Consider the following 27,513-nt stretch of genomic DNA (forward strand, 5'->3'; position numbering starts at 1 on the left):
TAATACCTTCATTGCTTCTCCCAGAGGATGTTGTGAGAATCAAATATAAAGTTAAGGCCCTTTCTATACCATAAAGTATTACATAAAAGTAAACTACTATTGTTGTTTTTCTGATTGATCTTCACTTGCCAGTGGGGTGTGATACGACTATTCAGACATAGATGAAGAGGTTGGGAGAGTAAGATAAAGTCATGGCCAACACTTCTTTCTGCCACAAAGGCCACACAGCCATGAATTAGTTCTCCTCTTGTGACTGTTGCTCCGCATTTATTTGCTCCCAGTGTCTCTCCACTGTTTGGGCTTCTCCTGTCTCCAGCTGCTGCCAAATTGATAAGACACTGCTGTGACTGATATTTAGCTGCAGTTAGTGATAGAAACATCTGGATCTCCTGAACTCACAAGCTTACTTAGATACTTCCAATCCAGAATACGTACTTGCCTAGAATAAGAAAACACAAAGAGAGAGAGATGACTATGTGCTCATAGCAACGAAAGCCAAGTGGGTGAGCAGGTGACTCGCTTGGTTCTTTGGGAGGCAGCCCAAAGCAACTTCTTCTTCTTTACTTTAATTTAAAGTAAAAAGAGGGCAAGCAGGACAGATGGGAAGGTTACCCCTTTTGTATGCACACTGTGGTTCACCTGTCAATCATTCAGTCATCATAGGGTACAAATGCCAGATTCATCATGGGTAAGAAGTAGGTTTAGTTTAAGCTTCCGCATGGTAGATTGGATTGGGACTATACAGGAGATAGCTATGAATGCTATAAGGACCAACCCCATAGGTCAGTCCACTTGTACTATATAGGACAGGACTTCACATTGCTTTTTTTGTTAATGGTACCCTCAGCTCCAAGTCACACAATAATATATTACCCACCTCTCCAGGCCAATTGTTAGAAAAAAATTTAATTCAACTCAGCAAGTATTCATTATTTATCTACCACACTACAAGTAAGACCCCTTGCACAATAGTAACTGTTAGTTGAAATTAGAGATGAAATCAAGGATTTGCTAGAATCTTAAGAGGGAAAAATTGAGGAATGTTAGGCCATAGAGCACTAAGTAAAAAAGTTTCATTTAATATAAGTTGCAACAATTCTATCAGCATACTAAGAGAATCCTAAAACAAAATTTTTAACAGCAAGAAGGCCTTTCTCATTAGATCTTGATATACTTAGAAAAGAATAAAATATAAGACTGGGAAGATGGGAGGAATGGAAGTAGAGTAGGTGATAAAGAGCTTTGAATCCCAAACAGATGGTTTTGTAATTGATCTTGAAGGTAAATAGGGAGTTATTTGAGAGGAATGGAGAGACCAATGCTTCTTTTCCTCCTTCCCCTTTTCCCCCTTTTATAAATGAATGAATGAAAGACTGAATGAAGAGAGTATTAAGTGCCTTCTAAGTGTTAGGGACTACGATAAAGTCTGGGGAGATAAACAAGAAAGCTCAGGTTCACAGGGAGCTCATACTCTAATTAGGAAAGACAACACAAGGGGGAAGAGTTAGTGGCAGTGAAGATGAAAAAACCCTGCATCCAAGTTGATATTTTCTGTCTCCTGTAGAATAGCATGTTATCTTTAGGCAAATACTATAATATACGCATTGTTCTCAATTCTTAATTTACTATGTTATAAAATTCTAAAAGAATACTTTTCACCTGATCAACCTCAGAAATAGCATAATTAGTTTGTAATTATTTTTGTCCACTGTCCCTAGAAGTCCTCTTAAAGTGAGAATAGTTTGTCTTATCCTATTTGCTTATCTGGTTATAGTATATGGGCCTGGAATATATTAGGGATGCAACATTCATTTACACGTACAATTGATAGAGAATTATTTGTACCAAAAAAGTTTAAGGATGAAAATATGATTCATTTTCCAAATTTTTTAAAATGAAGGATTCCAGACAGTAGCAGACATACCTATAGTTTATGATATTCTCAGTTAAAGGTGGCTTGACCAAAACACTAACGAAGCAATGTTCAATAAACCAGTGGAATAATGTAATCTTAAAATAAAACATATCTTGAGAGGTTTGGCAAAAGTGATTCCAAAACATATATAAATATAAAGGCAAAGGCAATTAGGTGATAATCTATCCTCAGGGTAACTTTAGAACGATTTGTTATATAAAGAATTACTGATATATTTTAAGAAATGTTAAGAGCAGCTACTAAAGAATAATTCCTATAAGTGAGAAACAGTTGGAAATTTTTGAGTAGGCAGATGACATAAATATTGTAAAATATTGGTTCCTGTCATGACACTTAACACTTAACAAGTGATGTCAATACATCACCATGTATTATAATGGCCTATGTAGGCATCTATTCTTTTTATATGGATTATAAGGCCCAAGAGAAGAGACGATATTCTATATTTTACTATGTCCCAACAATAAATTGGTCTTGCTCAATAAATACTTGACCAATTCAGTTCTTTTGTGATTTGTTCATTTCTTGGTTAATTTATTTTGGTAGGATTAACTTTTCCACATTAGGTTTCATAAGATTAGATATGGTTATATTTATTTCCATAAAATCCCCAAATAAGTATGATCTGTAGAGTAACAAAATCTATACATCAGCACAGTATAGACTCTCATTTGTTGAGAATTGTTAAAGTAATTGTATTTTGGAAAGATGAATGACGGAATTATGAACTAGATGAGCTTTTGAAAAGACAGCACAGCTTCTTGTTACTACTGTGCAAGGGGTCTTACTTGTAGTGTGGTAGATGAATAATGAATACTTGCTGAGTTGAATTAAAATGGCCTTGTTTGGGATATATATATGCAATAGTATCTTCTTCTTTAAGGCCCTTTAAACATATTTCTAACTTCACAAAACCCTTGCAAACTGCACTATTGACGTTTTTTGTAAATTGAAAACCAGAAAGAGAAAAACAGAAAAAGTTTAAATGTAATGCATTTTTTAAGAGAATGATAGGGAAAACAGTTGTAAAGGAAAAAAAAAAAAAACCACAACCCACAAATCTTTAGATTAACTCTGAATCGTTATTGCCTTTGTGGCCACTCTATTATGAGTTGGCAATGGTACAGAATTTTTTTTGCATCCACAATGCTTAGTAAAAGGAAATATTAATGTAGGAAAAAATTTGGTTTGATATGCAGGTATTCAGAAAATCTTGGTTCTAGACTAGTTTTGCAACATGTGTGATTTTGGGCAAATTATTTAACATCCATGGACTTTTAATTTTTATACCTGCAGAATAGGGATAGAGATCCTTAAGGTTCTCTCCAGCTCTGTGATTCTATAATACAATGGTTCTCAAATTTTTGTTTTTAGTATCTTTATCCTATTAAAAATTATTGAGAGTCTCTCCAAAGCGTTTTTATTTATCTGGGTTATATTTATAGACATTTACCATATTGGAAATAAAAACTATTTTTGAATTTGTATACCCTCTAAAAGGGTTTCAGAGATCCCCAGGATTCTCTAGACCATACTTTGAGAACCACTGTAATATGTTTGAAATTCTAGAAATACAACAATGGTAACAAACATCACTATATTCTGATTCTATATTTTGTTTTGATTTAAGGTGAATTAGACAAATAGTAGATTAATGAAAAGTGCTCAGTCCCTAGTTTGTGCTTTTTGTTTGATTCAAAATCTAGATCATTGCTACAATACATATTATGATAGCTATTTGAGTCAAATACCTGTAGCCAGTAACTGTTGAAAAGGGATGCCATAAGATGATATAGCTACAAACATTTTCCATATTTATATTGAAGATTTGTTGATCTGTATTTGCAGAAATTCCAACCTAATTCCTGTAGCTTTCTAACTTTATTACAATTCAACATTTATTGAGTATGTAGTCTGTGCAGAGCACTATGCCTGGTGCTAAGAAACACACCAAGATCAATAAAACATGATTTAGTGTCTTGAATGTAGAAAGGCATTCAATGAATATTGATCAATTGATTTCCTCATAGGACTGAACTTCTGATGAGGCAGAAACTTGGCTTGAATCAGTAGGAGAGCATTTCACAGTTTATATTTTCCAACACATTGCTATCATTTTTTATGTCTTCCTATCGCTTAAACTCATATTCAAAGGGGTTCTTCAGTACTTTTATGATATTGCTATAGTGATTCTGACTTCAGACATAATATTCAACTGCCTTCAGCAGGCATGGATAGCTCAGGAATAGAAATATATACTCTATGCTTGGGGTTAAATATGGAGCATCTGCCTTTATTTTGGAATTGATTATTTATTCTTTGTAAATTACATTAAAATTTTTCTGTCAAACATACTGGAGGCAAATTGACTCATCCTTATGGAGCACGTGAGGGAGCCTGCAACACTTAGAAACCCAGGACTGAATTCAAAAGTCTTATTACCGCAGAACCTATTGCCACGAATAGAAGTTGTACCTTTCTTGTTCAGCATAACCAAACCAACTATGAAGATGGCTCCATCTTTGCCTCAGCCTCTGTTACCATGGAACATCACTCAGTTTTTTCTTGTTGTTGTGCAGTCAGTTCAGTTATGCCTGACTCTTTGACCACATTTGAGATTTACAGACCAGGACCTGAGGCAAAGAGGAGTAAGTGACTTGTCCAGGGTCACAAAGGCCAGATTTGAACTCTTGAAGACAAGTCTTCGGGATTCCAAGACCAGCGCTCTGCCACTGTGCCACCTTGCTGCCCTCACCTGAGGAGACTGGACTGGGTAATCCTCCACAGAGAAAGTGTGAGGGCCAGCTACATGACAGCAAATTATCACAGGTGATAGGTGAAGCTATTCGGCTGGTGCCTCCCAGGACAGTCTAAGAGAAAACAGATTTTCTTTTTCCTCCCAGGGGCCAGACTAGGCAGCCTACTGCTGACAAGGATTCCCCCTCCTCTCAAACCTTTTCCTTTCTTCACCATTTCTGGATCAGCCTTCTCTAGGACTAAATTTGAAAACTTCCTCACCTCGAAAGCTACTATTCTACTGCCATGTGTCCAAATAGTACTTACTTTTCCTTCATCAAACTGCCTGAGAAAAACACCTTCTATAATCATTAAGTATTCAGATACCAGGATACCAAGATACAAGGTCCAAGGGGGACATATTGCACATATGGGTCTATGTTCAGACTATCTTCTGCATATTTATTATCTTCTACCATCTTGGAATAAGGTTAAAAATTAATGGTTAGTTCCCTGAGGACTTAATTATCAATTATTTATGTCTAGTTGACTGATCTTTTCTTCCCCCATCTCAATAACCTGCCCATTGATGTTTAGCTAGAGAAAAAGTTGGTCCCAACCTGTGATAAGAGGAACATGGAAGATGGGAGCTCCAATCGATATCTAGGGAAACTTGCCCTAAGGATAGCAAAATCCCATTACCCAGGGAATCTGAGTTTTCATTTGTTGAGATGAAAGACCCCTTCTCCTCCAAGGATATAGCTTTTTCTCAGTTCTAGTCTCTAACTACCTTTCTCTTTCTCTCCTCTTCTATTAAATACTCTTTGATTCATGTTGTATTATTAAGGAATTGCTCTTCATCCTTCATCTTAGACTATTTTCTCTAATTCTTCCCGTTTTCCTGGATCTCTTTGAAAGATACCATTTTCTGACTACCCTTTCTAGTACTGAAAAAAGAAGACCAAAAAACCCAAATAATTTTGCAGTACTACTCAATTAAACATGGTAGTATATGAATTGTTCTGCAATCCTCACCACTGTGTAAAAAAAAAAAAAGAAAAGAAAAAAGATGCATTCTTACATCTCTTGTTTGGTGTCAAACTTTCTTATTATAAAAATACATCATAGTTTTAATTTTTGCTATTTTCTTTCCATTTACATTGTTGTAGTTATTATGTATATTGTTTTAGTGAGTCAACTTATTTCATGTTGGTTCAAATAAATCTTCTATGCCTAACATATTCATTATTTCTTACAGAACACTAGGATTTTAGGATGAAAAATTTATCAAAAATTTAAAACTGAGAGGGACTTTAGTGTTCACCCTCTTGTTTTACATCTGAGGGAACTGAGATCCATAGAGATAAAATTATGTGTCCATAGCCACACAACTAGTAAGCAAGTGAGATTTTAACTCAAGTCTTCCTGATTCCAAGGCCAGCATTATATCTATTATACTATATTTATTGCCTCTAAGGAATCTTATTAGGTAATTTCAAAGATTGGACAAATTGACAGCTCTGCCAAACAGTGCACTAGTGTGTTTTATTTCCATAGCTCCATCACTGACTATTCATACCTTTCTTCTATACTCTATGGATCCTCATTCCAACTTTCACTTTTACAGATGAATTTCAAGTCCCAAAGCAAGTGTTCAATTCTACCTGGTGTCTCTATACCTGAGGAATCAAGAATTATTCTCTAATATCTAGCTCCTCACTTAATGTGCTTCACCCTTCAATTATCACTTGAGAATCAGCCAGTCTGAACTAGCATTTAGGAAGGGGTTATTTACTTAGGTGATACACTAAAAATAGCTGGCACAAATATCTCCCTGAAGGCACACCCTCCCATAAGTACATATAGAGTCCAAGGAAAAACTGAGGTCAAATGCAGAAAGCACATATGGCAAAGGCTAACTCAGTAATTGGTTGTTACATGTTCTTTTCTCCCTTTTCTTGGATGCTCACGAAGTTCCCCTAAGCATGGTGAATCCCCAAGCATCTATGTTAGGTTCCTGATGGAGATGCAGTTAAGACCAAGGGAAGATGAGAAATACAAAATCTTCTAAACCTTTTGAAGCTCACAAGGTACTCCTCTGGTCAAATTCTAGGGGGATGTTTAGGTTAAAACTAGAGCCAACACTTCTGTTCTCCTCCTTTCTCCATAAGAAGTTCTTTTCAATGGGGTTTAACTAAATATATTTTTTTTAAGCTTCAGAATTTATCTGTTCTTAACTAGCTTGATAATATATAAACAACTTTTAGGGTGTGACCAAGATTCTTCAGCTTATCCAAATAACAATTCTTGTGCAGCCTCATTCCAGTTTAGAGGTCTATGACAGAACTTGATTGGACTTTTTGCCATTTACTTTAAATGGAATGAGGTTGGGTTAATAATCTTCCCATCCTAACATTTGATAATTTGGTAGATGAGCTGAAAGCTTAAGGTTGTTTTAATTTATATGTCTTATTAGATATTTACAGCAATCTTTCATATAGTGGTAAATAATCTTTTGTTACTCTTTAAGAAGTGTGTTCTTATCCTCATCCTAATTACTTTATTATGCTAGATGGGTTATTCAATTCAATACACTAAACCTTTTTTAAGTGGCTCCAATGTGCTAGGCACTGTGCTAGTCAATGGGGATACAAATGAGAAAAAAGAAAGGTAAATGCCTATCCTTAAAGACCAAGACAATACACACAAAAGGAAGCTGTAGGTGTATGTGTATGTGTGTATGACACCAGAGAATATCCCATGAAGCTGAAACTAAATACAATTGCAGGTAGAAAGTGGAGTTCATCTCTACCTAGATGTTCCAATAGCATCTTGAACTGCACCATCTGGCATGTGATCCTGGATCTAGGGTCACCATGGCTTGGAGTCTTTGTGGGATGCTATGAGGATCTCTTGGCACATAAAACTGAGAATACAGAACAGAAACATCTTCCCTACCCTACAGCATAACCTTTCTCAGAGAAGGGATAAAAGAGGGAGAAGTGAGAGTTCTTCCTCTCTCACCATGTCAACTCTTGGCTTGTGAGTAACAAACAAGAGTTGCCAAAAAGGAGAGTAGCAGAAAAGAGCATAGTTAAAGAAGCCAATGGCTCAGGTCACCAGATTTAAAGAAGAACCCTCACATCCCAATGGTCGGGGAGGCAAAGCTCTAGGGAGGCAACCCAGATATGCTGCAGGGGCCCTTCTGGGTCACCTCCACATTGTATGAACTGGACATGCCCAGACCTGCCTAGGTTATACTATCTTTCCAGACTTTTATAGTTTGCACAAAACTCCAGCCAAGCTAGTCTACTAAATGTTCCCAGTAATCCTCTGTGCTTTCACTCTGTCCTACATGCCTGGAATGTATACCCCCTCCACACCTCTGCCTATTATTTTCTCTAAGACCCAGCTCAGGTGCCACTTTTTAAAGGAAGCCTTTCCTCATGATTGTAGTCGTCAGAACTCCTTCTTCTCAAATTCTGTTTCATTTATTTATCTGTATATATTTTACATCCCATGTATAGAAGAATATAGATTTGAGGCAGGGACAGTTTATATTTTGTTTTTATTGTTCCTAGCTCTTTGCGCAGTATCATACACAGTATAAGAGCTTAATGTTTACTGAATACAGCTCAGTTGAATAGAACTGAGATATAAAGATGAATAAGATGTGATTCAATGCCTTGCAAGTTGAAAGACATATTATTGATCAATTGATATCCTCATCATACTTGAAGGCAGAATCTTAAATTTAAATCAGTAAGACTAAATTACAATTCATATCTTTTGAGAGCACTGCTATTGTTCTCCTTCATTACTGGTTAGTCTCATATTCCAAAGGAACTCTGCAGCATTTTTACTGAATTGCTCTAACAGCATTTTTATGGCAAGGTACAATAACTTGCAGCCACCTTCAGCTACAGTGGAAAAGGTGAAGTACATGGAGCATGCTTGGGTTATAGATTAAGTGTTTTTTTTCTCATTTTGTTTACTTGAAGTTTTTGGAATGGCATTTTCATATTAACAACTAAAATTGAGGAAGTTGGTTGTTTTTGGTTTAGAAATAGTTAAAAAAAAGTCAAGCTATTAAAATGTCTATTATGGTTTCCCAGAAGAAAAAAATCCCATTATAAAGTTGCTCGACTATCTTAATATCCACTCTTAAATTTGTCATGAAAACGATCATTTGGACATTAACCCTATCTTCAGCACCGCTGAATGCAGCATCCTTCTTGCTATAGAACCAGAGAATGAAAACAGCAGTAGCCTGAAACTGATCCAAGTGGCTGGCCAAAGGGTAGGTCATTCCGCTCCTCCTCCCATCCCAAACTAATCTTGGAGACTAGTACGACCAGTGGAAGCAGCAAAAATAAAGCCGCAGCTGATGAACTGGGGCGAGCAGAGGGCACTTTTTTTTTTTTTTTTTTTTTTAACACAAGTGGTCTGATCTGCTTGACCAACCGGGGTGGAGGGATAAGAAAAGTCCTATCAGCGGAGAAAGACAGGAAGGTTACGTAATATTAGACAGCAGGCGTTCGTGGCATCTCCCTCCACGACCGCCTTGGAACCTTTCTGCTCACTCCCACGCTGGGGTGGAAGGGTGTCAGATACTTTAAAAGACTTTGCATTTCACCCTGGACCCCCATAGCGGCGTCAGTCTTGTGACATCGCAAGCAGACAAGGAAACCATTCGATCCTTCTATAGGGAATAAATGAAAAAGCGACAGGACGGATATCCCCAGCTTTAAGTGGAGAAAGAAAAGGGAAAAGGCAGGAGAAGGAAAGGTGGATGTGAGCGAAGTTACGGAGATCGGTGGGGAAAACCTCTGGGAAAATTTATGCGCAGGCGCACATTAGCCTGTCGTCTTCCCCAACCTCCCCTCCCCCAGCCGGGACGAGTCTCCTTTCTAGTAACTTCCCTGGCTCGTGACGTCACCTCCGTGCGACGCTACGGCGGCTGGTATTTTCATTTTTTTTTACGATTGCTTATCTAAAGAAAAACAGCATACAGACACGCGCAAAAACAAATCCCAGATCTCACCCTGTGCCCAGGGAAATTACTAGAAAGTTCTCAGCTCCAGTGATGGAGGAGTTAGTGTGTCTAGTAGCATAGGGGAGACAGGAAAGGAAGACAGGGCAGCAATAGGATGTTAACTAAAGTCCCTGACGGCCCAGAGTGACTCGGCGACGCCGGCTTCGTTTCCCAGCATGCCTCGCGCGGCTCCGCCGAGGGCAGAGGGGAGGGGGCAGAAGGGGGAGGAGGAGGGAGGGAGGGGGCGGGGGATGAGGAAGCGGCGGCGACGGCGGCTGGTGTCGCGCAGCGAGTGAGTGTGTGAGCGGGATCGGAGCACCGAGCAGTGGCCGCGGCAGCAGGAGCAGCCGCCGAGGGCCGGGCCCGCGCCAGCGCCCCCACAGCGCCTCATCCCGCGGGGGGGGCTTCCTACCGCTCCCCCCTCCCCCCTTGGTCGTCGTCCCTCCCCTCCCCCCACCCCCCCTCAGCCTCCGGGCCCGGCAGCCGCCGCCGCCGCAGCGAGGCCTCGCTCCTCGCCTGAGTCACCGCCGCCGCCATGGCTGAAAGCGGCGAGAGCAGCGGCCCCTCGGGCCCCGCCGCGGTAGACGGCGCCGCGACCCCCGTCGGTGACCCTAAGATCATCAAAGTCACTGTGAAGACCCCGAAGGAGAAGGAGGAGTTTGCGGTGCCCGAGACCAGCTCTGTCCAGCAGGTGAGGCCCCTTTCCCAGGCCTGTAACCTCCGCCTCCTGGCCCACCGACACGCGCGCCTGCGGAGGAGCCGGTGCGGCTCTGTTGAGGCCGGACACTTACATAGGAAAACGCCCGAGTGAGACGGGGGTGTGGGGAACCCAACCTGGGCGTAATTGGGACGGCGCGGGGAGTGGGGGAGACGGCGGCCTTGATCTCCAGGCCCGCGGCCGAGCCTTGGGGCCGGGTTAAGGTAATGGCTTCGGAGCTTCTGCCCGGCTGCCGGCCTCTCCATTCTCGAGTTGCTTAGACCGCCTTGGGCCTCCCTCTCTAAGTCGGAGTAAGAGGAGGAAGAAGAGGGTTTGCTTCTTCCCCACTCCCCGGCCGTCCTCTTCACAAAGGAATCGGCCGGACTGTCTTGGGCTAGTCGCTGGGCTCGGCGGAGGTGGGGGAAGGCGAAGCGGGGGTGGAGGTTTGCTGCGTTCTTGAATCCCCGGGGTAGCTGCGGAGCAGAAAAGTTTCATTGTTAGGGATGAGTGTTAAACCTCCTGGGTTCAAGTAGGCTTTGGGTTGAGAAACACGTGTGCAGTTCTGCCTTTTTTTGACTGCTGAAATCGTTTCCACCTCACCCCCCTTAACATTATTTTTTGTTCGATGACGTAGAAATTGTACCCGACCAAATTTGAGGAATGAATACTACCGGCCTGTTAGAAAAAGGTGAATAATTTTCTTTCACCAGTGTTTTGTTTTTTAAAAGCTTTTTTTTTTTTAAAGTTTAGATGCTGATCTGAGGGATGACGGTTTTTTTTTTTTTTATTATGTAGAATTTAGAGGTATGAAGTCAGTGTAGACTGAATAGGATTGGATAAACAATTTAAAATCTGATTTTCTATCTCTTGGTGTTGGGAATAACCTAAATTGTTTGTACCCCACCAATTTGGTTCCGGTCACTTTTTAATGAAACTTAAAAAAAAACTATTGAAAAAAACAAACCTTAACTTTAATTTTGGCATATAGCTCCAATGCTATACTCCATTCATTTACTGATAAAGCAATTAGTTGACTGCTTTTGAAAACACCTTTGTATACATGAAGCGGAAGGTGTTAGGAACTCATAACCAGAGGTTTATGAGATTGATTTACAGCTCCCAACTGTGTTCTTTACCCTGGACCGGACGGAATCAATATGAACTTTAGTGCAAAGTGTGCCACCTATTGAATCTCCAAATTACTGTTTGAAGCCCCAGGATTTTCTTTCAGTACTATAGCTTCACTTCCCTAAGTTTGATGATTCCTTTTGGCACTCTTCTGCAGGTAATCAAAAAGGAAAATTCTTTTACTATAATATTATTTGACAGCTAAAATTATATAAACTGGAAAGTCCATGTTAGTCAACTTTTGAAAATTGAGCTATGAGGTTCTTTCCTATTTTCGGTGTTAGGTCATACATGAAATTAAAACTTTAAAATTTGTGAAACTTTTTTTTCTTGTACTGGAAAGCCAGTGTTAGCATGGATGAATATTCACTGATCTTTTGATAGTTGTCTAGACTACAAATGACATTCCTTTTTAGACTTAAGAATTTTAAAGACAGTAGAATTCTTTTGAAGCTAAAATTATTGTACAAGTCATATACTTTAATGTACTTGTTCAATGAAAACATCCTTTTTTGGTAAAGCACATAAGAGTATAATTTGCAGCTACATATTGTAGCCAAATTTTCTTTTGGGCCATCATGAAATTTACATTTAATTATTTTAAAATATATGTCCTCAGTTTGATAGAGATTTAGCCTAATCTTTTTAGGTCTTTTGCCTTTTTGTGGATTGGACTCTAGGAGGCAGTGTAGTGTAATTTAAATTGTACTGGATTTGGAATCAAGATCTGGGTTCTAGTCTTTATTAAGTTTGAAAAATTTGCATGTTCACTTATATCTCTTCTGTACACAGCCCATCATTAATAGTTATACCCATTTTACTAATGAGGCAACAAGAGGCCTAGGGAGGTTGTGACTTGGCAAGATCTCACAGGTAGTAAGTTTCCTAGTTGGGGTTCAGATTTGTCCTTTGACCTTAAAGCCAGTGCTCTTTCCAGTTATTTACAATAAATGGTGTGTTAGACAGTTTAATTATTGGAGTGAAGTAAACATCAAAAACATTATTTGGCTACTTCGAACAATTAGAATAAAAATGCAGCAAAGTGGAAATGGCTATCTGCCACAGGTTTTTCTATCGTTTTTTGTTTTTTGTTTTTGACATTAGGGAGACAATCCAAAAATGAGATTAAGAAAGAAGTTAGGATCATTGCAATTCAGCAAATATTTATTAACCACCTACAATTTACAAGGCAACTGGGGATTCAAAGACAAATAAGACACTTCTCTTTCCCACAAGGAGCTTACATCTAGTAGAAAAGGTAAGACAGGGACACAAATGACTTTAATACAAAGTATCATATGATATGTTCATGGGAGAGGGACAAAAGTGCAATTACAGATCAAAGAAATGAAAGAAATTATGCCTTAAAGTTTCTAGGTTTAGGTATGATGTTTTTGGGTATTGTCTCCTATACATCAATTTTTATCATGAAAATTTCTTATTTTGGGGTGGAAAAAAGCTCCCAGAAAAGGAACCTTTAGAGCGTAAAAAAGGTTATAACTTAAAATTCGCTTGACATTAATAGTTCTACTTAATCCCTAATGTGTTTAGTAATTTATTTTGCATTTATAAAAGTGTTATGTCTACATAAACTTTAAATTAATAGTTTATCTTATATTTATAAAATAGTGTCTTGGCCAAGTTGGCCAGAAACTATTTAACTTTCTATGTGATGCTATTTATTGGATAGTGTGAGTACTTAATGTTGATTTTTTTTTTTTTTTTTTTTTTTGGATGATGGCTTTTACTTCTTGTGTTCATTAATGTGGATGTTAATTTTCACTAAAAAGACAAGTGTGTTTTTCAGTGAGTCTGGTGGAATCCGAAATCATTAGCTTTTTAGATGTCAGTTCTCAGTATACATAGTTGTTTTATGTTCCACAAACCTTAAGATATTTTGAGTACTTTGCAAAGATAAATTTAATAAGATAAATGTAGTCTGTTTTTGATTATGACTTCCTCTTAATTGGAATGATCTGGGAGATGAAGTAGTTTAAAAATTTTTCATCCCAGTTCCTAGTATAGTGTGGTACATGGTAGATATTTAATAAATAATTGTTAAATGTCTTTCAAAAGTGTTTACAAATTTTCTTACTTCAGTAAAAATAGATAATATATTTTAATTCATAGATCACAGAAATAGAACCAGAAGTTTAAAAGACCATTTTCTCATTTTACAGGCAAGGAAACTGAGGCCTAAGGAGGTTAAGTGACTTACCCAAAGTCTCACAGCTATTTCCTACTTGGGGTTCAGACAGGCAAAAGACTTAATTATGAAATGTTTATGACCTAGAATTCAAACTTGTGCCTTAAATTTTAAAAAAGTGTTTTTGATAATTTGAGATGTCAGTTAATAATCATATCATCTTTGAAACACCTTCTACCAAGATTAGTTTTTTGAATCTGTGGGTATAATTGGAAAATAGTTTTGTGTTTGCTTGGGAGTATTTTACCATTAACTGCTTTATTTGAAAAGATACTATTTTTGGCCTTATTGAAGAATCATGTTTATGTTTTAGTTTTTAATTTAGTTTTGTCAAAGCTAGCAGCTTTCAATTTTAAAAAATCCACTAAGGTGAACTATTTTATAACAAGTTGATTAGACTCTGTTTTGCAAATTGTTTGAACAAATTAAAGTCATTATCGTGGTGAAAAACTTTATTCTTTAGATGGACAGTATTCATAGTTGCTAAAATTATTTTAGTTCATGCTTTTCAACTTTTACCGAAAAATCCCAATATATAGACTGCTAAACTCCCCCTTCTCCCCCGCAGGTTAAAAAAAAACCTTTATCAAGTGAATTTAATATTTATGGTTCTGTTCTGATCTTGAAGTATTTAGGGTCCTAACTCCTATTCTAGGACTTTTGCACTGACTTTTGGGACACCTTATACACATAGGAGGAAACCAGTTTTGAATAGTGGGTAGGCTAGTGCTAGTCTTGAAAAGACACTTTTGTGATTATAGGCAAGTTACTTTACTCTTTGTACACTAAGGAACTCACTCATATTGTAAGTTAAAAATGATCCTATATTATTGAAAAGAGTTTTCACATTACAAATTACAAATCCAGATTTTTAAAAAAATTAAAAAACCAAATGAGATGTATTTCTATGTTTTGATTAAAATGATGTATCTTAAAGTATTTTTTTGTAAGTGTTTGATATTTTGCATCTCTGTAACTTTTAAGAATATTTTGTGAGAAAAACTGTTGTGGTATTTTGGTTAGAAATTCAAATATATTGAAACATGGCTTTGGATCATTTTAAAACTCACAACACAAGGCAAGAGTATCCTTGAATGTATGGTGAAAAACTATCAATTCTTAGTTAGCATTTATAAAAGTTAGTCTTAGAACCAGAAATACTTGCAGACTATTGCTTGTTTCTTAATATGCAAATATTTATAAATATGTTGTGCCATAATAGATAAGAAGGCAGTTAGATTTAAAAAATGAGTTTCCAAGTGAATTTTTCTGTCTTTTTAGCATAGTTTTTTTCTTGTCCTTGGTCAAGGTAAATTGTGCTTTGTTAAGGAATTGATGCTTGTTGACTGACTGTATGTTTCCTTCTAGCCATTTCTATCTGGATGTATCATAGGTATTTCAAACTCAGTATGTTCCTAAATAGCGGAACCTATTTTCCCCAAGCCCTTTGGCAGTCTGGTGAAATCTGTGGACATCTCAGAATGTTTTTAAATGAGTAAAATAAAATACATAATACCACAAAGGAAACAAATTACATTGAAATATATTTTATTAAAATATTTTTTAAAAAATTTCAGGCCACTGGTTAAAAACCGTTGGCTCCTGGATAAAATTCAGATTCTTGGTTTGGCATTTGACCTTTCATACTCCAGGCATATTATACCTTACTATTCTTCTTCACTCTTTCCCGCCCCATTTTGTGTTCTACCTGAGCTAAACCATACAGTTCCATCTCTGTCTCTCTACTCCTTGCTTTTGCTTAGATTTTTCTCTGTGACTAGAGCGCTCTGCTTCGGCATCTGCACTTCTTAAAAAGTCCCTAGCTCCCTTTAAAGTACAGCTCAAATGCCGAGACCTTTTCTGACCTCACCTCATATCCAGTAACCTCTTTATCCTCATTATTTGCAAGATATCTAGGTATACAGCACAGTGCCCAGTACATTTGTTACAGTTAAATGCTTGTTGATTATTGGAATTTCAGGTAATTTAGAGGAATCTATAGTATTCTTAGCTGGGGAATGAGGATGGGGAGAATATTTTGTGCATATGGATTGTTTATGGTATATTAAAACTAATTTAGAAGAAAAAAAGTTTACTTTTAAATCCAGAACTTAAACTCTTAAATAGCATACTAATAAAATAGGAAACATTTTAAAAATGCTTTATAATTGACTTTCTTAGCAAGTGGAGTGCCACAGGCAGTGCAGTTTTTTCAGCCAATGGTGGAAGATTATGAACATTTTTTGCTTCACAAAAACAAAAAGTTGTGAAGGGGAAAACATCTGCAGAAAAGTTCTTTGAGAGAAAAATATTAATAATATTATAGTCCAAATAACTAATAATTCTAGTATCTAGTGTCATTCAGTAAGCATTTATTTAAGTACTTAATATGGATCAACTGCAGAGGAGACTATTAAGCAAATAATACACAAGCAATGTGAAGGAAAATAGGAAGTGACCCAGAAAGCACTAGAATTAAGAGGAGTCAGGAGACTTTGGAGGAGGGATTTTTGTTTGGGGTTGAAGAAAATCAGTGAAGGCAGGTAGTGTGGAGAATAAGGAGTTAGAGTGTTCCAGGCATGGAGACAGTGAGCTTAGAGCCAAGAAATGGAGTATGGAGATATGGGAGCATCTTGTTCATGGAAATGCCAGGAGGTCAGAGAAATGTTCAATCCAGAGACATATTGGATTGAAGAGGCATGTAAGAAAAATATAAGAAAACTGGAGAGAGAGAGAGAATTAAGTTATGAGGGACTTTGAATGCCAGAAGATTTTATGTTTTTCTTGGAGGGTACAAGGAGCCAATGACCCATATTAATAAGAATGGGTGTTTTATGTATAATTGGATCTGTGCTTTATAGGAAAATTACTTTTAGCTAATGGGGGATGGATTGGACTGGGGAGAGACCTGAGGCAGGCACACCTACCAGCTCTGGATGTGGGTATCTGCACCAGAGTACAAAAGGGAGGCGTTAGTATTAGAGAGAAGTGACAAACTTGTTAGCAAGATTTAAAAAAAGAGTTGGAGGACCAGACAATACACAAGAAATCTGAGATATTACACAGATTTGAAGGTACTCAAAAATTTTATAGAAATTTTAAAAATAGTATTTTATTTTTCCAAATACATACATGATAGTTTTCAACATTTATCTTTGAAGTTCCAAAATTTTTCTCCCTCTCTTCTTCCCTCCCCAAGATAGCAAGCAATCCGATATAGATTAAGCATATGCAGTTTTTCTAAACATATTTCCATATTCATCATGCTGTGCAAGAAAAATCAGATACAAAAGGAAAAAATTGGGAAAAAAAGCAAACAAGCAAAAACAACAGAAAGGTGAAAATACTGTGCTTTAATATACATTCAATCTCCATAGTTCTGTCTCTGGATAGCTCTTATTCATCCTAAATCTATTACCTTTGAATCACCTCATTGTTGAAAAGTGCCAAGTCCATCACAGTTGATGATATAATCTTGTTCTTACTGTGTATAATGTTTTCTTGGTTCTGCTCACTTCATTTGGCATCAGTTCATCTAAATTTTTCCAGGCTCTTCAAGAAACTTTAAGATAACTGAGACGATGCCAAATCAGTCAGTAAACATTTAAATGTCTACTATGTTCCAGACACTGTGCTAAGTAAAAATGAAAAAAACATTATGAATGGCATTATAAAAAAATGAATAATTGTAATAGTTGAAATTTAGATAGTGCTTTAAGGTTTTACAAAGCTTATAAGAGTCTTATAAAGATTATCTCACTTGACTCATAACAAAACTGGTATAAATTTTAGAGGTAATATCCCCATTTTCCAGGTGAGGAAATTGAAATCATTCATTCATTCCATCCTTTGCATCTGTGCTTTCATCTCAGTTATTATTTTCTCTTGTCTGAAATCTCATCTTTACCATTCTGGGTCCTTAGTTACCTTTAAGATTCAGCTTTGGTGGTATCTTTTGGAAATTTGATACATCTACTTGTTTCCTATTCTCTTGGTCCTCAAATTTCCTTATATTTACCTGTTTTATATTGTATTATGCCTATCCTTTCTTTTCTTCCCAATAAAGTAACTTTGAGAGCAAAGATGATCTTGTATTGGATACTAAGTATATTGCCTTTTACTTAAGCACTTAATGTGTTTTTTGAGTTGATTTTCATTTTCTGCCATCTTGTGATTTTTTTTTTTTTTTTTTAGCAAGGAATGGAGAGAAGTATGAGAAAAAAACTTTTTGGGTGGACAAAGATAAGCTTGACCACATCATAATTTGTCCCATGAATCTTAGCACTATCTTCATTTTCAGGTTACAAAGAGAACCAAATGGGACACAGGTATATTTTATTTTACTTTTGAACATTTTACTGATGCATTTTGTATTTTTATATCATCATCACATCTTAATATCCTGCAATCCTCATCTTTAGTTTAAACATTCTTTAGTTTAAAATAAATAAAAACCAAAGCAAGTAAAGTTTAAACATCAGATTATGTGCAAAACTTAACCGAGTGAACATGTGTTTTAGCAACAGTTTCTAGACCCCACTGAGAATTTGATCTCAATTCTATTATTAACAATTTTATGATCGTAGAACCTTGTATATGTTTTCCCAGTGTTCTCTTGTTTCTGAATTCTTTATATTCATCATTTCTATTGTATATTAACATTGTATTATGTTTGTTTATGGGATTCAGCCATTCTTTAATCCCACTATTTTATTTCCAATTTTTGCTAATATTGTTGCTTTATGATTATCTTCTTATACATGAGACTATCACTGACATTTTTGAGGTATTCTCAAGGAATATAATCATTAGGCCACAAAGTATGAACTAGTGATTAAATTTATTTACATATCATTAGCAGCATATTATTGTATCTTTCTTCCCACAACTTTTTTGGGGGTTGTTTCTGTCTTTTATTTTTGTCACCATATTAGATGTGATATAAAAACCTCAGAGGAGTTTTAATTTTAATTTCTCTTTTTATAAGATTATTTTTCATATGGGTTAGTTTGCTTTTTTATTCTGACCATTTATATTTAGATCACATGCTTTTGGAACTGATTGTATAATAATCATGTCTTCTATGGATTCCTATTTACTTTGTGTAGCATTTTTTTGCTTAGTAGCAAATCTTTCTTTTAGTATACTAGAATTTATTAATATTTGGAGTACTATTTGCTTGTAGGTCTTGTTTACTGAGTTTGCTCTTTTATTTTTAAATTAGTATCAAATACTAACAATTTTATTTAAAGATTCAAACTGATAGTCCTTAACCTCTCAGTTTTTCTTTAAGTGATTTTTCTTTAAAGATTCTCTTTAAGTGGATTTCATCATTTAAAGTAAAATTGGAGATGTGGTAATGTGGTTATGCTTCTGTCATTTCTAGTCTTTATTTCCTTTGAAATTCTTAACTTTGCCCAAATGATTTTTAAAAATTATTTCATCCAGATGTATAAAGTAGAATTAGTGAAGGTATTGTATTAAATCTGTAGTTTAAGGTAGTATCAATTTTATTATTGCCATGGCTCAGCCTTGGACAATGAACATTCTTTATTTCTATGAAGAATATTCTGTAATTGAAAATCTAAAATACCAGTATAGTTTGGTCAGTTAACTCTTAAATATTAATTCCTTTTGTAGTTATTTTAGTGGGATTTCTATCCTGTTTTCCTGATTTTTGTTGGTACTTTTTGTTGGTAGAAATTTGTGGTGGTTTTGATTTTTTTTTTAAGAAATTTCACCCTATATAGACCTCAGTGGATGCCATATAGAACTTAGGTCATAATACTTCACTGTCTTCTCTTCAACTCACATTCATCTTAATATTCCCTAACCTCCCAATTTCATAGGCTCTTCAAATCCTTCATTTCATCTCAGAAATAGGCATCCAAAGATGATCATACCCTGTATTGGGCCATTATCCACAAGTGATTAATTTCCTTGATCAAAATTTCTGGCATTTTTCTTAGTGGGAAATCTTGGCAATTTCCTATTCTAATGAGATCACAGATACAGTTCCAATCACTGTATAATGTGGTTTAAGTTCACATCTTTTTTTGTCTCTGTTGCATTTAATATTGTTGACCACTCTCATCTACTGAATGTTCTCCACTCTCTGGGTTTTTATAATTCCTGGATAATCTCTTACCAGTTTGATCATTCCCTTGGATCCTTTGCAAGCTCATGCCTAACTATAATCGTTCCCCAAGGTGTTGTCCTAGACTTCCTTTTTTTTCCTTCTCCATAATATCTCGTGGTAAGTTCACCATCTGTCTTGGATGTAATTCTTTGTATTTGACTCCACCTCTATATTTTCAGCTTATTCTGTTCCCTGAGCTTCATTCCTTTATCGCTGATTGCCTATTAGACATTAAACTGTTTCAAAGTCATCTCAAACTCAATGTGTCCAAAACAGAACTTCATGTTTTTTCTTTTTAACTGCATTATTTCTGCCAAAGGCACTACTAGACTTCTAGTCTGTTGGCTTCATATGCTCAACATTATCCTTAACAAAGCCGCACTTTTTTCACCCCAAAGATTTAGTCTGCTGCCCAATCTTACTGTTCCTACCAATCAGAATATTTCTTCCATCTGGCTCCCCTTTGCTTTTTCATACAACCAGTACTTCTTAACTCAGAGATGACTGCCTGTGGTTTCCCAATTTACCTCTCTCCCAAGTTGTTCTTGAACCCTGGTCCATTCATTCACACAGTTGGCAAAATGTATGCTTTTTTTTTTTTTAAAGCATGACAATTTCATTCTCTAATCAGTAAATTTTAGTGACTGACTTCTTACTGCCTCTAGGATAAAATGAAAACTTTTGTTTAGTTCCAACTTATCTTTCCACCTTCATATTTACCTTCTGCTACACTGTGATCTAGTTTCTTTTTTTTTTTTAATAACTTTTTATTGACATAAATGATCTAGTTTCTTAAAACTATAGTTCACAAATCCATATGAGGTCTTGTAGTTGCATGTGGAAGTTTTGAAATTATGATTTATTATTGATTGATTTGCATACCCATTTTTTACCTACATATTTTGGGATCACGTAAAAATTTTTCAGGTGAAAAGGAGTGGCGAATGGAAAAAGTTTAAGAAGCCCTGGTCTAGTTAGACTAATTCTTCCCCATTTTGCTCAAACCTGGTCTTATTATTTCCTTCTCTTCCTCATAGAAATTCTTTCTTCCTACTGGAATATAGCTTGAGCATTCCCTTCTACAATGACTCCTTATCTGAACTATCTGGTATTCTAGAAATATTCTCTCAGTATTTATTTTGAATATATATACACACACATCTACTTTGATATAATGTAAGCTTCTTAAGAGTGGGAATTGTTTCATTTTTTTGTATCTCTTTCCTATGTTTATCAGTAGTAGAAGATGCTTTATAAGTGCTTATATTCTGCTACTTTGTTTAAGGTACATTTCTGTTTTCTGAAAATTTAGACTTTTCTAAGTATTTCTAAGTATATCTAAGCATATCCTTAATCTCTCTCTCTCTTTTTTTTTTTTTTTTTTGAGTTGATTTTATTTTATCTTTTTGTGGAACTTGGAACCTGGTTTATTTACGCTTGAAAATATAAAATTTTAACCTCTTTTCTAATGATGAATAGTTAGCTTTTTTAAATACTAAGTTTTTTGGATATATTTTAAAGTATGAGAACAATACTAAGTAATAGGTTAGTGGTATTAACATAACCTGTAATTTTAAAGATACGGATTTATTACATTCTTCAGTCCTCATTTTTGAATACCCCTTATACCCACAAGATAATACCTAGAGATTGTGTCTGTCTGCCTGCCTCCTCCTGTACTTTTCTCTTCCTCTGTCTCTCCAGTGTATAAAAACCCTTCTGTCCTCCAAATGAAATAAAACACCACATCATGTAAAAATATGAATCCACACCAGAGACACTAACTTGGGAATCATATGCATAGAAGCAGTAGTTTAAGCTCTGGAAAATCACTGAGGATCATAATATAGATTTAGAGCCACAAAAGTTATCTAGTCCAACCCTTTCATTTTACAAGTGAAAAGATTGAAACTTGCTCAGGATTACACAGATAATAAAGGCAGCATTCAAATCCAGGTCCTCTGATGCAAATCCAACAACAAAGTCATTGGTGCCTCTTAGCAGTTTTTAGTAAGTGTAGAGATGGAATTAGTATTGCTCTTAGTTAAAAGGAGTTGGTGGGTGAAAAGGAAGTATAGGTGTGGCAATTCTCTAGACTCTTTTTCAAGAAGCTTTGTAATTAAAGGGACTTAAATTGGAAATAATTTATATATTTCTGGGGCTTTGGAATTCAGAGCCAGATGCTTTCTCAATCAATGTAGAACAATTTAGGGGATAAAATGACTTATAGGTGTTGTTTAATATAGGAGAGACGTGATTATGCTGTGTGTGGGGGGGTGAGAATCAGTAGAAAAAGATATTGAAGAAAAGAATAAAAAGATAATTGACTTAAACAAGTTTTCTCAAAATAATCTCTACATTTGAGTAAAAGAAGTCTCTTTACCTATTACATCCTTCATCTGACATCTTTACATATATATTATTATTATAAGAGAAAATACTTATCCAGGTTATTGAGTGCCCCCTACATGGGGTGACAAAAGGGCATTTGGCTCTAGATTCCTGCATCCTTTATGTATATCTATACATACCTGAAATAAATCAGGAGATTCTAAGTTCAAGACAGCTTATTTTATAAAGTAAAGGAAGTTACTAATTTTTCTTCTGGGTTTAATGTCTTTATTGTGTCAAGCAGTACAGAAAGCATTCATTTAGAAAAAATAATGTAGAACTTTGTTTAATAAATCTCTTTGGAAATACTTATGTCATTGGTAGTTTAATTCCTTTGTTTTTTCTAAGAATAACTTGTAGTTTTCAAATATTTATGCTAGATTTAGATTTGCTAAGGAGTTTTAAAAAATTAAAGCATTTTTTGGGGAGAATATTTAAAGTTTTTTACAACCTACTCCTCTTTTCAGTCTTGCTATATTTTACTCAGGGACAGTTAGGTGGTACAATGGCTAGAGTGCCATCCCTGAAGACAAAAAGGTATCATCTTCCTGTGTTCAAATTTGATCTCAGATACTTAACTTGCTAGCAAGTCTCTTAATCCTATTTCCTCAGTTTCCTCAATTGGAAAATTAGCTGGAAAAGGAAATGGCAAAGCACTTCAGAAACTTTGCCAAAAAAATGCCAAATGGGGTCACGAAGAATCAGACATAACTGAACATTTTACTTAACCATGTATTCTACAGCAGAGCTTCCTAAACTTTTTCCACTCATGAGCCCTTTTCACCTGATGAGAATTTTTTACATGACCCTGGATATGTAGGTATATAAAATAGGTTACTGAAAGTAACTCATAATTTATTTTAAACAATTCTTTGAGTGTACATATAATTTTATGATTAAAAATGATGAGTTGGATGTGTGTGTTTGACAGAATATTTGATATTTTTTATTGTTACCAAATTTTTTGTGACCCCTACATTTGTTGCATGACTCCATATGGGGTTGGAACCCACAATTTTTAAGAAGCTTTCCTCTCCATGACTAACACTGACTTTGCTGCTTGCATTTCACATACAATAGTCCATCTCCCCAGTCCATTGCCTTTTTACTGGTGTTTGAAAACTCTGATCTTCCTTCTTCTAACCCCTGGGAGAAGGGATAAGAGTATGTAGAGTTGAAGACAATGGCCTCCTCTGCTGTTATATGTTTGGAGGGCACCCTTCTCGAACTTCACCTCTTAGAGTTCTTGGTTTATCTTAAGACTTAACTTAAATGACATCTGCTTAAGGTCTTCATTGGATCCTCTAAGTACTAGTGGCTTATGTGAATACAAACATTAACTTATATCCTGTATAAATATATGTAGTAATTGCACCTCAGATTAAATTGGAAAAAACGGGACAGGAAGTTGGATAGATGCTGTCATCCACATTTTTGAGGTAGATGAGCATAGAGTTATAATTGAATGTGGGTCCTTCACAGGAAACATTAAGTACCTACTATGTGACAGCACTTTGTTAACTCTGGGAACAAAATGCACTTTTGTCATTCTATTTGTCATATCATAAGGGTTAAGCACTTAAAGCTCTCAAAACATTTATATTCTAGTGGGGGAGACAATGTATAACTGTCTATATACAGGATAAACTAGAATTGATCAACAGAGAGAAAGCACTAAGACTAAGGGGATCAGAAAAAGCTGGGACATCAGGAATAAGAAATGAAGGAGAGCATTATAGATGTGATGGACAGTCAGTAAATGCCAGGGAATTGGTAAGTGGGGTGTCTAGTTTGGGAAACAGTGAAGAGGTCCATGTCACTGGATTGCAAAGTATTAAGGACTGGGATAAATAGTAAGAAGACTGGGAAAATTGAAAGAGTGTCCTCCCTTCTCACTCTTCCCTTTTTCTATATAAGTATAAAATTACTTACCTGATTCTTCAATCCCATTGATAATGTATCTGATAGCCAGATCTTTTTTTCCTAAAGGCGCACATCATAATAAGCAAAGTCATTTTTGGGGGATTTTTTTTTTACTGGACATCTAAGAAATGCAACAAGTATAGGTTCTGTGAATACGAAGGACAATTCTCCTCCTCTTTAATAACAAACCAATTGCTGCCCTTCAGGATCCCATATTATTCTGGGACCTCCCCTCTGCTGGTGATAAATAAAGTAGATTCTGGCCTAAACTTTTGAATATTTGACATGCTGTTATTTTTTCATGTTTCAAGGAGTATTAGAACCCGTGTGTGTGTGTGTGTGTGTGTGTGTGTGTGTGTGTGTGTGTGTGTGTGTGTGTGTATGTGTGTATGTGTGTGTGTGCGCGCGCGCTTGCTTGCTTTTTTGGGGGGGAGGGGAGGAGGGCTCCTTTGTCTTTTGCTATTAGATTCCAATCCAGTATTTCCTTGTATAAGAGGTATGTTAAAAATACTGCTATAGAGAATGGAATTGGTCTTTGAAATTGAAAAGATAAGCACCCGTTTATTATATTACTTTGTAGACTTTGGAGGGAAAGGGCATTACCAGTTTGAGGATGAACTTTTAATTTGGCTGGATTATTCAATCAGTAAGTAAAATATTCATTACATGTCCATTTACATTTGTTTTATTATTTTTTCATATATTTTATTTCCAAGTTTGCATTCTTCCCACCCTATTCTCCACCTCCAATTGAGAAAGAAAAATAAAATCAGTAGGCAAGTATATTAAGTGAAGAAAAACATTCTTGCATTATTTTTGTCAAAAAAAACCCCTCACTCTCCATTGAATCTTTCATCTCTTTATATGGAGATGGGTAGCATGTTTTCTCATGAGTTGTCTGAATCGCTAGTTGGTTATTGTTCATCAGAGTTTGTTAAGTTTTTCAAAGTTGTTTGCCTTTATAATATGTTATTGTATAAATTCTTTTTCTGGTTCTACTCGAGTTTTTAATCAGTTCATGCAAGTTTTTCCAGGTTTCTAAAATCATCCTTCATTTCTTAAAGGTCAATATTACACCATCACATCCATATATCATAATTTATTCAATGCTTTCCTAATTGATGGGTGACTCCCATCTTTCGAATTCTTTGCCATCACAAAAAGAACTATAAATATTTTTATATGGATGGATCCTTTTCTTTCTTTGATCATTTCTAGGTTCAAATGAAACTTGTTTTCAAAACTCTTGAGGTTCTCTGCAACACATTGATTCCACTGGTTCTTTTAATATTCTGTGAATGCAGTGAAGCATTTAGTTTATTCATCTATTATATTATACCTCACTCTTTATTTCCTGATGAGCTCATTTCTTTTTTTGATTGTACATGTCATTGGTCTTCTCCCTTCCTTCCTCCCACCCTCCTTTACTCATTTTGGGTGATATCTTTTATTGTTCTTGAGGCTAATGAATTTCTTTTGAGTTGTCTGGAAGTATAATTCTGAAATTATAATGCTCTATGCTGTATAGCTACAGTGGTATTATTGGACGAAAGTTATTGTTTGAAAGATTAATTCTTATGGCAATAAAAAGGTTGGGATGGTTGAAAGTTTATTAAAAGTAAGTCATTCATATCTAAAGAATAGTCATTAAATTAAAAGTAAGTCATTCATATCTAAAGAATAGTCATTAATGATTTGATATTTTGGAAGGAGATTCCAGTCTTATATTTAAGTGATCAACTTTGTAAGCATGATGTCCATAATTGGGGCTTAGATAATTTATCTGGAAACAAAAATCTTGAGAGTTTTAGCAGACAACAAATTTGACTTTGTGATATGGCAGCCAGAAAAGTGAATAATTTTAGACTTTATTGAGAGGTATATTGTCCCAGAGTAATGAAGTATCATTCTTGTATTTTATGTGCTGTGTAAAATCGTGTATACTGTATTTTAGGAAAAAACAAACAAACTGGGGATTGTTCAGAACAGCATTTGACACATAACAGGTACTTTCTTAATTCTTGTTTGATGACAAGATTAGGTGAAGGAATGAGAGACTAGTTAAAAGGGGATGTGATATTTATCTTCATATATTTGTGTAAGACTAGTTACACTGCAAACCTTAGAAGTTCCCAAATTTAAACAATAATGTTAGAGATTTCCAGGTGGAGGAAAAGTTCCAGAAACATTTATTTTTGATGAAAGAAAAATTTTTCTCAGCATTCCAGATATCAAAAAGTGACATAGTATTGTGTTTCCCTTTATTGGTAATTATCATTCAAAGACTGAATGGCCATTTGATAGGAATGTTGTAAAATGGCTTTTTTTTTTAAAGTATTAAGCATTTGCTTTATGCTAGGCACTGGGATAAGCACTGAGGATATAAGGAAAAGCAAAAGACATTCCCTGTCTTCAAAGAATCTTAATAGCAGAGACAAAACATGCAAACAACTGAGCAAGCAAGCTATACAGCATGCAGAACACATAGAAAATAATCAGTAGAAAAAAGATATCAGAAGTAAGAGCGATTGGGATTTTGGGAGAGAGCATTCCAGGCATGGAGAAGAGCCAGTGAAAATGCCCAGTGTGGGTAGAAAGGGGGTGGGAAGGTGGGGGAGTAATCCTTGTTATAGGATTAAAGAATACTGCGATTTCCTTTGCAGAGATACTGGGGTAATTTGCCACTTCTTTCTCTGGCCCATTTTATAGATGAGAAACTGAGATAAACAGGGTTGAGTGATTTGCCCAGGGTCGCACAGATACTAAGTGTCTTGAGGGTGGATTTGAACTCAAGAAGCTGAGTCTTCTTGATTTCAGACCCAGCATTGTATTCTGTCCTCTGTAATTGTGGAGGTAATAGGAAACCACCAGAGTTAATAGGAAGTATTAAATCTGTGCTTTAGGAAAATCACTTTGGTGGTTGAAGGAAGGGGAGACTTGTGGCAGGTAGATCAACCAGTAGCTATTGTAATAATCCAGATCAACAGGATGGTAGCATTATTAGGAGATGAAAGGGGTTGTATTTGAGAGATGTTGTAAAAGTGAAGGGGATAGTCCTTGGCAACAGATTGGATATAGTAGGTGAGATGTTGTGAGATGACCCCTTATGCATGTGGGGGACTAGAAGGATGATGGTGCTGCACTCAACGGTATTGGGGAAGTTTGGAAATATTTGGAGGATTTAGGGGCAAAAATAACGAGTTCACTTTTAGACATAGTGAGTTTAAGATCTATATGGGGTGTGTAGTTTTATAATCCCTTGAGAATCATCAGCATGGAGAGCATAATTGGATCCATGGGAGCTGAGATCACCAAGTGAAGT

General features: G+C 35.9%; 1 protein-coding gene across 4 annotated transcripts in view; it reads left to right on the forward strand.

Annotated features, from left to right (window-relative positions):
- The first annotated feature begins 9,952 nt into the window (after window positions 1-9,952).
- Window positions 9,953-27,513, forward strand: part of UBQLN1 (ubiquilin 1) — a 52,040-nt gene continuing 34,479 nt past the window's right edge. For 2 of the 4 annotated variants that reach the window (XM_051966370.1, XM_051966381.1), the window contains exon 1: window positions 9,953-10,398. In XM_051966370.1, coding sequence (XP_051822330.1) covers window positions 10,243-10,398 — 156 coding nt within the window. In that variant the 5' untranslated portion in view covers window positions 9,953-10,242. The remainder of the gene's footprint in view (window positions 10,399-27,513) is intronic. The other 2 variants (XM_051966353.1, XM_051966361.1) reach the window with 1 other exon arrangement.

Source organism: Antechinus flavipes, chromosome 1 (assembly GCF_016432865.1).
Source record: "Antechinus flavipes isolate AdamAnt ecotype Samford, QLD, Australia chromosome 1, AdamAnt_v2, whole genome shotgun sequence".
NCBI classification, from domain to species: Eukaryota; Metazoa; Chordata; class Mammalia; order Dasyuromorphia; family Dasyuridae; genus Antechinus; species Antechinus flavipes.